The 12,662-nt window shown below is 42.0% G+C and overlaps 1 protein-coding gene and 1 pseudogene across 1 annotated transcript in view; one reads left to right on the plus strand and one right to left on the minus strand.

The window, feature by feature from the left end:
* The window catches only part of SMC1A (structural maintenance of chromosomes 1A), a 43,966-nt gene that overhangs the window by 4,378 nt on the left and 26,926 nt on the right, over positions 1-12,662 (minus strand). The window contains exons 17-18 of the mRNA XM_032267030.1: positions 12,096-12,374; positions 84-240 (exon numbers count right to left, since the gene is read on the minus strand). Coding sequence (XP_032122921.1) covers positions 84-240; positions 12,096-12,374 — 436 coding nt within the window. The remainder of the gene's footprint in view (positions 1-83; positions 241-12,095; positions 12,375-12,662) is intronic.
* LOC116542239 lies at positions 2,394-2,500 on the plus strand (annotated as a pseudogene).

Here is a 12,662-nt window from a genome sequence, read left to right on the forward strand (position 1 = left end):
AACTGCTGTGATGTACAGCAGGCCCGTGGCATACCTTTAGCCTCTTGTCCTCATCGTAGGCCAAGTAGAAGGGTAAACCTTACCATCTGAGGTCTCCTGGAACTTGTCTCGGACACTTTCCAGCTTTTCCATGGCCTTCATGTTGGGGGCGGCAATACGCTGAAGCACACTCTGCTGCTCATTCAGCTTCTGCTGCAGTGTGTTCATCTCTTGCTTGATCTCTTCCTCAGCCTGGGCATCCTGTAAGTCCCGGGCCCAGCAACATCAAGAAGGGCCTGGCCTCTGTGCCCAGGCCCCCACCAAGAGATGACTGACTGAGTGGGGCCTGGGCGCCTGCACATATACAGAGGGCAGGTTCTTCTTCTCCAGCTCGGTTCTTTCCACCAGATCCTGCCCATAGTAACCATTCCCACCATCTCTGGAAATTATAGGCTGAGGCTGCTTTCTCATATCTAGCCCTTCCCCCAGGCCCTGCCGACCTCTTTGTCTCTCAGGAGGAGCAGCTGGTGGTGTCCCTCTCTGGCTCTCAGCCCAGGCCGTGAGCCAGTAACATCTCAGGGTGACCTGGAGGCTCCCACACTGGCTGCTCTGGACTACACTTACAGCTCCATGATAAGTAAGGCAATTCACGTTTTCTGCTCAGATGACTACATCTGAGCAAATTCCATTTGAGTTTGGTTTTAGTTCTTATGGATATTACAATGCATGTCTGGGCTTGTGCCTTTCTGCCACTTTTGGTCAATAAATATTTACTGAATGCCTACCAAGTGCCAGGCTCTGGGGCCATCATGTCCTGTGAGCCCTGGTTTCTGTACTCACAGAGCTCAGGGGTCTAACAGAGGAATGCACGTAAGTAAACAATCAGAATATTATAGGATGAATGTGAAAATAATGATAAGCAGGCAGTATTGAATCAGCACACAAGAAAGACACCTAACTCAGACTCAGGTGCTAGAAATGGCTTCCAGGAATTTGTGTGTGTGTGTGTGTGTGTGTGTGTGCGTGCGTGCGTGCGTGCATGTGTGACGGAGTCTCGCCCCGTCACCCAGGCTGGAGTGCAGTGGTGCGATCTCAGTTCATCGCAACCTCTGCCTCCTAGGTTCAAGCGATTCTCCTGTCTCAGCTCCCCAAGTAGCTGGGATTATGGGCATGGGCCACCATGCCCGGCTAATTTTTTTATTTTTAGTAGAGACGGGGTTTCACCACATAAGTCAGGCTGGTCTCAAATTCCTGAGCTCAACTGATCCACTTGCTTTGGCCTCCCCAAGTGCTGGGATTACAGGCGTGAGCCACCGCACCTGGCCCAAGAATATGTTTAAGCTAAGGCCTACAGGATGAACAAGTGAGGACAGAGAAAAGGAACAGACTTCTTCTTTTGTTTTTTGAAGACAGAGTTTCACTCTATTATTCAGGCTGGAGTGCAATGGCATGATCTCTGGTCACTGCAAGCTCCACCTCCCAGGCTCAAGTGATCCTCCCACCTCAGCCTCTCAAGTAGCTGGGACTACAGACATGCATCACCATGCATGGCTAATTTTTGTACTTTTTGTAGAGACAGAGTTTCACCATATTGCCCAGGCTGGTCTCAAATTCCTGAGCTCAACTGATCCACCTGCTTCGCCCTCCCCAAGTGCTGGGATTACAGGCGTGAGCCACCATACCCGGCCAGGAATAGACTTCTATGCAGTGGGAGCATCACACACACACACACAAAAGCCAGGGGAGATTGCTCATGGTCCATTCACTGAACTGAAAAGAATTCAAGAGAAAGCAAGTCAGGAATGGTGGCTCATGCCTTTAATCCCAGCATTTTGGGAGGCTGTCGGGAAGATGGCTTAAGAATAGGAATTTGATATCAGCCTGGGCAACATAGGGAGACCCTGTCACTACAAAAATAAAAAAATTAGCTGGGCGCGTTGGCTCACACCTGTAATCCCAGTACTTTGGGAGGCTGAGGCGAGCAGATCACCTGAGGTCGGGAGTTCAAGACCAGCCTGACCAACTTGGAGAAACCCTGACTCTACTAAAAATACAAAAAATTAGCCAGGCGTGGCGATGCATGCCTGTAATCCCAGCTACTCGGGAGGCTAAGGCAGGAGAGAATCGCTTGAATCCGGGAGGCGGAGGTTGCGGTGGGCTGAGATGGAGCCATTGTACTCTAGCCTGGGCAACAAGGGTGAAACTTCGTCTCAAAAATAAATTAATTAAAAAAATTAGCCAGGCATGGTGACACATGCCTGTGGTCCCAACTACTTGGGAGGCTAAGGTGAGAGGACTGCTTGGGCCCAGGAGATTGAGGCTGCAGTGAACCATGATGGTGCCGCTGCACTACCACCTGGATGACAGAGCGAGACCTTGTCCCCCAACAAAAGAAAAAAAGAGTAATCAACTTTATCACTTCTCGGCCATTTAGCTAAGATCAAGTGTAGTATCTGTTCTTATCAGTTGAATATCTGATACGTCCAAAAAAATTTAATTAAAAAAAAAGTAATCAACTTTAATAAACTTTGAAAGCAAAAAAAAAAGAAAAAATCAATATGGCAGTAGTAGCAATTGTGTGTGTGCATGTGTGTGCATTGATGCATGTGTACAAGTGTGTTGGGGGAAGGCACAGAAAGAGAAGATGTTAGATAGACAAGTAGAAGCCAGATTATAAAGGGCCTTATAAGGTTTAGATTTTATGATGAGAAAGGTGAAGTACCAGTGAATGATTTTAAGAATAACAAGGACATAAACATATGTACATTTTAGAAAGCCCTTATGACAATCTCTATACACTACTTTGGAGTGGTCTCCAGGATAGGTTTTAAGTAAAATATGAAAGGTAAACAATAGTATGCTATCTGTTATTTAAGTGAAGGTAGAGGGAATACAAATATATTTGTATTTTAAACATGTAACAACAACAACAACAAAAATAATCCAAAAACTAATTAAAGGGTTATCTATTGAGAAAGAGAGGTAAAGGGGACAGGTATGGAAGTTAAGAATTCTCTTCATTTCCACAGAAAATTGAAGTAAGATAAAAAAGAAAAAAAAAAAGAATTCTCTTCATGTACCTTGTTTTATACTTTTGGTTTTAGAAACACATTAAGATGTTATATATAACTATTAAAAGAAAATTAAATCAAAATGTGAAAACCACTGAGTAAAAAATTGTTGGGGAACAAGATAGTCACAAGATGCCAAAGCATCACTCTAAAGATTACTAATTAATGACAAAGGCAAAAGTGTACCTTTAGTGTTGAAAAATGTAGCAACTGACAACTTAACTGAGGGATCAAACTCAGTATCACTAATAGTAGGCACATCCTGACATCATGTACCTCCTGGAGGGATGACACATAAAGCTCACCAATGAAATGTTCTTGCCAAAAAATACTTAACGTGAATCCACTGACCCTCCAGACTAGATCAAATTTCCAATTTATAGGAGATACAAGGGTTGGAAGAACAGGTTAAATAATACTGTTAAAAAAAGAACATATCCATAATGTGGGACATTTTCCAAGAAAACTCTCATAGACTCTTCAAAAGATCAATGCCACAAATAAAAGGTAAAAGGATAGCTCCATATTAAAAGAAACTAAAGAGACATTAATAAACAAAAGAAACTCATAAATTTTTATTGGATACTAGTTTCAAAAAGAAAAAAACTATAAAAGACACTTTTAGAACATCTAGGGAGATTCAAATATGGATTGAAGATTAAATATTATGAAATGCAATTATTCATTTTCTTTGGTATAATATGAAATTATGGTTAGATAGGACAATCCCTTATTCCTAGCATGCTGAAGTATTTAGGGTTGAAGCATCATGGCCACACTTCCTTCAAAGGGTTTGGCAAAAATAAAAAAACCTGCATGTAGTGGGGGGCAAGAGGGAAGAGAGAAAAGGAAACGTGGTAAAATGTTCACTGATGAATCTACGGTGAAAGGCATATGAGTGTTCACTGTTTTAGTCTTTCGGCTTTTCCATGGGTTTGAAACATTTCGAAATTAAAGTTGGAAAAAGATATCAAAATGCTAAAAAGAACAATCCTTAAAAATGGAAAACAAACTAAAACAAAGAAACCTAACTATATATTAAGCTGGTTAAACACTCAGATAATTCTTTCAAATTACTTTAAAACATAGCGGCATGACTATACATGCCCAATGAGGCCTTCCTTAGCTTAATAATAAAAAGAACTTCAGAAAATCTTAAACTACTTAAAACTACATTCAATAATCAAATTGTTACTAATAATATCTTATTGTGATTTTCAAACTACTATATACAGAGTAGGATAAAGTAAATGTGTTATGTTAGTGTTGCTAGGAACTGAGACTTTCAGCAACAATAACTGGGAGACTCAAACATAAAATAAATGATGTTCAACTGAAAAATAAAATTTCAATTCAAAGTATCAATATGAACTCATGATGTATTTTTCCTTCAAAATAAAATAACCACATTTAATAGTCCAATCTACTGAAAAGTTCTAGAAGTACTAACAAACCCAACAATCATGAACACTCCAGTATCCAGATGGCAGTTGCTAAATAATAGCATTTCCCAGTAAAGGAAGTCAGACCTTCCTGGAGAAATAGCTGATTCCAGGTCTGGGTGGAAAATGTGGAAGATGAGCCTGGACATATTGGAAAGCGAGGAAGATATCAAAGACTACAAGGATTATGTTGAAATGATTCAGAAGTCAAACTGAATGAGTTATCATTGGTCAAAGATGGGACAACCTGAGCACCAAGAAGGATAATAACCCCAACAGACTGAAAGACACCAAATATATTTAAATTCATAATGATACAAGAACTCAGTGGACAAATCTTGAGAAAGCCAAGGAAGCAACTCCTTATTTTATAAACTGATAAAGTGGGAAAAAAAAATCAAGCCTTTCCTATACAAACTGTACTAACTGCATCTCAGAATAACCAAATAAATGAGAGCAAGTATCTCTTTATAATATTCCAGCTGGTAAACAGAAATGATGTAAGGTCACCATTTTGCAAGCCCTGACTAATTAATAGATCTACACAATAATAAGCATAGCTGCAAACCACACAAAAAGAGCCACTAATGGACATTACGTACCTCCTGATGGAAGTAACACCACCACCTGTGAAGGAGTCGTAAGCACAACAAACAAGCAAACCCCAAAATGTTTTTTTTTTTTTTAATTTTTTTTTTCTTTGTTTTAAGATGGGGTTTCACCATGTTGTCCAGGCTGGTCTTGAACTCCTGACCTCTGGCGATCCACCTACCTCGGCCTCTCAAAGTGCTAGGATTACAGACGTGAGCCACCGCGCCCGGCCTACGAACCCCCAAATTTGAATCTAATCAAGCCTCTGGGCTGTCCAATCTGGTTGCCAGTAGCCACATACGGCTACTTAGCACGTGATATTTGGCTAATGCAACTGAGGAGACAAAATCGTAATTTTATGAAATTTTAGTTCATTTAAATTGAAAACTTGATATTCAATTCAGTCACTGGAAAACTTTTAAGTATATTTGGAACAACTTGGGTATGTGGGTCTCCTTTTTCAATTGTAAATTTTAGGAAATCTAAATACAGATCAAGTATTTCTGAGGAAATTTTAGCATCTGAATTGAGACGTGCTGTAAGTGTAAAATACATACTAGATTTTGGAGACAGTACAAAAAAGATCATCAAATATCTCATCAATAATTTTTATATAGTTCACACATTAAAATGATACTCCTTTCGATACTAGGCTAAACATAATTATTGTATTAAAAATAATTTCACCTTTGCCCTTTTATTTTTAAAATGTGGCTACAAGAAAATTGAAAATTACACACATAGGTTATATTTTATCTCTATTGAACAGCACTGATCTACATCTAACTATCCACTTACAAGAACTACAGAGGATAACAGAACTATTTTTTGGGCTTTTTTTCAGGGGTGGGGTGAAAGGAACATTCTAAACACCGCAGAACACAATCAACAAAGTATAGAATGTTAAAAATCCTTCAGAAGAAATAAGTCAACTTCTACAACAACAAAATAGTGCAAAGAAAAAACAGACAGGGGGATCCCATAAGTTAAATGAGATTCAAGTGACATAGCAACTAACAGCTTTATCAATCATCCAATAACTATCAATCAATCATCTTATTTGACTTCCAATTCAAGCAAGCAAACTGTAGTGTTTTTTGTGTGTGACCATCATGAATGTGCAACACTAATTATTGTATTAAGAAACTATTTTTAGGTATGCAATGGTTCTAATTATTTTTAAGAATTCCTATCTCTTTTAGAGATGTATCCTGCAAAATTTGCAAATGAAATATGATGTCCAGAATTATTATTTTTCAAACAGAGTCTCGTTCTGTTGCCCAGGCGTGAGCCACCGTGCCTGGCCCAGAATTTACTTTAAAATAACCTATGGGTAGGGAGGAATAATAAATAAAGTGTGAGGGGGTCGGGCACAGTTGGCACACACCTGTAATCCCAGCACTTTCAGAGGCCAAGTTGAGCAGACCACGAGGTCAGAGAGCAGCCTGGCCAACAGAGTGAAACCCTGTCTCTAATAAAAATATAGAAAAATTAGCCGGGCGTGGTGGTGGGTGCATGTAATCCCAGCTACTCAGGAGGCTGAGGCAGCAGAATGGCCTGAACCCAGGAGGCAGAGGTTGCAGTGAGCCAAGATTGCACCACCGCACACCAGCCTGGGCAACAGTGTGAGACTCCATCTCAAAAAAAAAAAAAAGTTTGTGGGGGTGCACATTAAACAAGTTTGGCCAGGAGCTGACTGTTGTTAAAACTGGCGATGGCTATAAGAGGGAGCACTGTACTATTTTACTTTTGCATATAAAATTTTCCATAATAAAAATCTAAAAATAACAACAACAAAAAAGTAAACCTGAAGTGGTTCCCACTGGCCAAGGATGAACAATGTGAGCATCAAAAAGAAAAATGGGGCCGGGTGCAGTGGCTCACGCCTGCTATCCTAGCACTTTAGGAGGCCAAGACAGGCTGATCACCTGAGGTCAAGAGTTCGAGACCAGCCTAGGCAACATGGCAAAATACCGTCTCTACTAAAAATACAAAACTTAGCTGGGAATGGTGGCGCATATCTGTAATCCCAGCATGTCTGTAATCCCAGGAGGCTAAGATAGGAGAATCACTTGAACCCAGGAGGCGGAGGTTGCAGTCAGCCGAGATCATGCCACTGCACTCCAGCCTGGGTGACAGAGTGAGACTCCATCTCAAACAAAAGAAAAATGGGCCAGGAACAGAGGCTAATGCCTGTAATCCCAACACTTCAGGAGGCTGAAACAGGAGGATCACTTGAGGCCAGAAGTTCAAGACCAGCCTAGGCAACATAGTGAGACCCTATCTCTAAATTAAAAACAAAAAAAAGGTTGGGCGCAGTGGCTGAAGCCTGTAATCCCAGCACTTTGGGAGGCCGAGGCAGGTGGACCGCCTGAGGTTGGGAGTTTGAAACCAGCCTGACCAACATGGAGAAACCCCATCTCTGCTAAAAAAAAACAAAATTAGCCGGGCATGGTGGCACATGCCTGTAACCCCAGCTACTCAGGAGGCTGAGACAGGAGAATCACTTGAACCCAGGAGGCAGAGGCTTTGGTGAGCCAAGATCGCGCCACTGCACTCCAGCCTGGGCAAAAAGAGCGGAAGAAAAATGACTCTAACAGATTGAAACATAAAAGACATCTAAACATTTAAGTTTCTTTTTTGAGACAGGATCTCCCTATCACCCAGGCTACATCACAGTGGTGTGATGTAGGTTCACTGCAGCCTCAACCTCCCAGGATCAAGAGATCTTCTTGCCTTAGCTTCCTGAGTAGCTGGGACTACAGATATATGCCATCACACCTGGCTAATTTTTAAAAATTAGCTCTTAGGCTCAAGCAATCCTCCTGCCTCAGGCTCCCAAAGTGCTGGGATTACAGGCATGAGTCCCCATACCCGGCCAACATTCATTCATTCATTCATTTTATTTATTGAGATGGAGTCTTGCTCTGTCACCCAGGCTGGAGTGCAGTGGTATGATCTTGGCTCACTGCAACCTTGGCCTCCTGGGTTCAAACAATTTTCATGCCTCAGTTTCCCAAGAGGCTGGGATTGGTGGCTAATTTTTGTGTTTTTAGTAGAGATGGGATTTCACAATGTTGGCCAGGCTGGTCTCGAACTCCTGGCCTCAAGTAGTCCACTCGCCTCGGTCTACCAAAGTGCTGGCATCATAGGTGTGAGCCACCGCACCTGTCCCCAGCCAACATTTAAATAAAAACAAATTAAAAAAAGAAAACAAAACAAATAAAAAAAAACAAATTTAAAGTCTCACTGGTTGCCTTTGAAGGTTACAAGGGCAACCAAGTCATAATTCTGAAGGCTGGTAAACAAAGGAAAAGGACTATTTATCCTACCTTTCCTGTACTATTTTAAGGGAACTAAACAGTTGATGTAGAAAAGTACTCTTTAGAATTCCAACTAATAAATGGAAGAGGAATGAAAGAATTAGAAAATTACCATTTTGCAACCCTTAACTAATGTAGGCAATGATCATCAACAGTTGCTAAAACCAATTTGTGAAAGGCTAACAGGGAACTTTATAAAAATGGCTGGAGCTAATACTAGCTGAACTTAGTGATCATGGTTGTTTTTAACTGTATGTTATGTAAATTATTAAACATACACAAAAACTCAAGGGAAAAACATAATGAAACTCCACGTACCTATTATTCAGCTTCAATAATTATCAACTCATGCTCAATACTCTGCCAATGATATCCCCCAACTCCTTTCTATACTCGATTATTTTATGTTTCTTAAAGATAGAGACGGGGGGGGGCAGGCGTGGTGGCTCACACCTGTAATCCCAGCACTTTGGGAGGCTGAGGCAAGCGGATCACAAGGTCAGGAGATAGAGACCATCCTGGCCAACTTGGTGAAACCCTGTCTCCACTAAAAATGCAGAACTTAGCTGGGCGTGGTGACGCACACAACTACTCAGGATACTAAGGCAGGAGAATCACTTGAACCCGGGAGATGGAAGTTGCAGTGAGTCAAGATCGCACCACTGCACTCCAGTCAGATGACAGAGTGAGACTCCATCTCAAAAAAAAAAAAAAGGGATAAAGACAGGGTCTCGTTATGTTGTCCAGGCTGGTCTTGAACTCCTGGGCTCAAACAATCCTTCTGCCTCAGCCTCCCAAAGTGCTAGGATTACAGGCATGATCACTTATTTTAAAGCAAACCCTAAACACATCATTTCATCCATAAATACTTCAGTGTGTATCTCTCAAACAGGGTTTCCAAACCTCAGAACTATTGACATTTTGGGTCAGGTAATCCATTACTGTAGGGGTTGTTCCGCGAACTATAAGAAGTTTAGCAGCATTTCTGGTGTCTACCCACTAGATGCTAGTAGAAACCCCCCTACCCCAGTTATGACAAGTAGGCGTGACAAGAGTATCTCCAGACATCGTCGTATGTCTCCTGGGGAACAAAGTATCTACCCTCTCAATGAGAACTACTCCTATAAAAGATAAAGACTTAAGGAAAATAGTAATGCCACTATTACACTTAAAAATATTAACAATTCCCTGACATCATAAACTACCTGGTCGGTGTTCAAATTCCTCTGTTTTACACATTTTTTTTTTTACAGGTTTTTCAAAGTAGGTTCTAAATAAGGTGCACACATTGCAGTGAGCTGATATGTCTCTTAAGTCTCATTTACTCTATAAGGTCCCCCTCCCTTTCTTTTCTACGCAATGTATTCAAGTGAGGTCCACACATTTCATTTGGTTGATCTGTCTCCTTTAGTCTGCCACAGTTCCCCCTCTCCATTTTTTTCTCCCCATTTATTTATAAAAGACATCAGATCTTCTGTTCCTTAGAATTTCCCAGTCTGGATTTGGTAACTGCATCCCTGTGCTTTTTTTTTTTGAGACAGAGTTTCATTCATCACCAAGGATAGAGTGCAACGGCATGATCTCAGCTCACTGCAACCTCCACTTCCTAGGTTCAAGCAATTCTCTTGCCTCAGACTTCTGAGTAGCTGGGTTTACAGGCGTGAGCCACCATGACTGGCCCTCCTGTGATTTTTTAACATTCCTTTGGCACCAGTGTTTCTGACAGTTGATGAATATGGAAGCTTGATCAGATCCAAATTTGTTTTTTGGCAAGAATACTTCACAGGTAATGTTGAACACTGGTCAATTTTAATATTACAAAGAGAGGACTGACATCTGGTGTCTACTGATGTGATGCAGAAGGAAGTGCACAAGTACACACCACCACCTATGATATACTCTTGCCCCAAAAAAGAACTTGAATCCAATCAAACCCTAGATTTGCTTACCCATTTATAGGAAATGCAAGGAATTGAAAAACATATTCAGCAACATTATGGAGACATAATGAGCCAAATCCAGAATGCAGACAATTCTATAGTACCAATGACCCAATTTCTTCCATAAATAATAAGAAAAAAAAAATGAAGAGCAAAATGTTATAGACTAGCAGAGACCAATTTAACACATGGACCTTACTGAAGTATTGATCTAGACACAGAAACTGCAAAAAAAAAAAAAAAAAATGTTATGGGACTTTCATGGAAATCTAAACATTTACTGATTAGATAATATTGTGGAATTACTGTTAAATATTTTCAGGCATAGTATTGTGGTTATGTTTTTCTTAAGAGTTCTCATATTCTAGAGATTCATGCTGAGGTAATTATGGACGGAGTAATGTCCAGAGTTTTCTTTAAAATAGTCCAATGGGTGGGTATAAAAAACAAGACTGTTTAACTGCCGAAGCTGTGTGCCTGAGGTTCATTATCATTCTTTTTACTTCCATATGCTTCAAATTTTCCATAAGTTCAAAAAATCAAATCCTCCTGAATATAATGATTGAAATGCATCATTAACTATTTAGGAGGCTCCTGCAGTTGGCTATGTGAGATGAAAGTGGCCTGCACTAGAGACAGTGAAAACAAAAAACAATTCAATAGATATTTAGCGCCGGGCACAGTGGCTCCCACCTGTAATCCCAGCACTTTGGGGAGCAGAGGTGGGCGGATCACCTGAGGTCAGCAGTTCAAGACCAGTCTGACCAACATGGTGAAACCCCATCTCTACTAAAAATACAGAACCCCGGCCAGGTGTGGTGGCACATCCCTGTAATCCCAGCTACTCTGGAGGCTGAGGCAGGAGAATTGCTTTAACCCGGGAGGCGGAGGTTGCAGTAAGCTGAGATCGTGCAACTGCACTCCAGCCTGGGCAACAAGAGTGAAACTCAGTCTCAAAAAAAAAAAAAAAAAAAAAGCCCAAAACCCTGTCTCTACTAAAAATTAGCTGGGTGTGGTGGCAGGCGCCTGTAATCTCAGCTACTTGGGAGGCTGAGGCAGGAGAATCACCTGAACCCGGGAGGCAGAGGTTGCAGCAGTGAGCCGAGATCACGCCATTGCACTCCAGCCCAGGCAACAAGAGTAAAACTCCATCTCAAAAATATATATATATATTTAGGAGGTAGAATCCATAGGGCTTGGTAATTAATTGACTATGTAAAGCGAAAGAGGGAGAAGTCAAGGAAGAGGCTCAGATTTCTGGCTGAGCATGTGAGTGGCACTGAGGAGATAGGTAAATTTGGGAAGGCTAGGGTTTGAGGTACCTGTGGGACCTAGCACAGAGATGGCAGTGGAAGCCATGGAAGTGAAGCGATACCCAGGATGAGAGAATGCCGAGAGGAGGAAAGAGCCCTGAGGAACACCTGAGGCCAATCTGTTCACTGTAGAGAAGTCTCTTCTCTGTGTGCATCTAGGCTTAACTTAGTCATATACACACCTAGAAGGGGAAGACATAGCAGGCAAGGGCAGGGGCAACTTGGGGTGTCGGGTGGGAAATGTGCGTATGCCTGTGTATATATATGAAGGGGAGACCCTACTTCACAACCCAATCCCCCCTTCCTTGCCAGCTTTCCCCTTTCTAGCCATGGTCTCCACAGAGCCCCCAGATGTGCTGGCCCCCTCTCTGGACAGCTAGGAAGATGGTCCCACTCCCACCCCAACCCCCAGCCCACCCCTGTGGTTGATCCTCACCTTCAGATCCTCACACAGATCACCGTAGTCAATCTCAATGAGGGCCTCTCGTGCATAGATACTGGAAATTCTCTGGGAACCACTCACTGAGTCCTCCCCCTGAGAGCTACCCTGTAATGGCAAGGGAGAGTCAAGTGGAGCAGACTGGCCATCAGAGTGCCCCTCTACGGAGAGCTCCTTTGCAGCCTTCGATCTTTGAGAAAGCACTTTGCTAGAAAGCACTATGGCAGAAGGAACAGAGGCTTTGCAGGCAGAATGACTCAAGTTCAAAATTGAGCTCTATGGCCAAGCACAGTGGCTCATGCCTATAATCCCAACTTTGGGAGGCCAAGGCAAGTGAATCACTTGAGGTCAGGAGTTTGAGACCAGCCTGGCCAATGTGGTGAAACCGTGTCCCTACTAAAAATACAAAAATTAGCCAGGTGTGGTGGTGTATGCCTGTAATCCCAGCTACTTGGGAGACTGAGGCATGAGAATCACTTGAACCTGGGAGCTGGAGGCTGCAGTGAGCCAAGATCACGCCACTACACTCTAGCCTGGGCGACAAAGTGAGACTCTGCATAAAAA

The sequence above is a fragment of the Sapajus apella genome, unplaced genomic scaffold, assembly GCF_009761245.1.
Source record: "Sapajus apella isolate SASKATOON/1434 unplaced genomic scaffold, GSC_monkey_1.0 scaffold164, whole genome shotgun sequence".
Taxonomy (NCBI): Eukaryota; Metazoa; Chordata; class Mammalia; order Primates; family Cebidae; genus Sapajus; species Sapajus apella.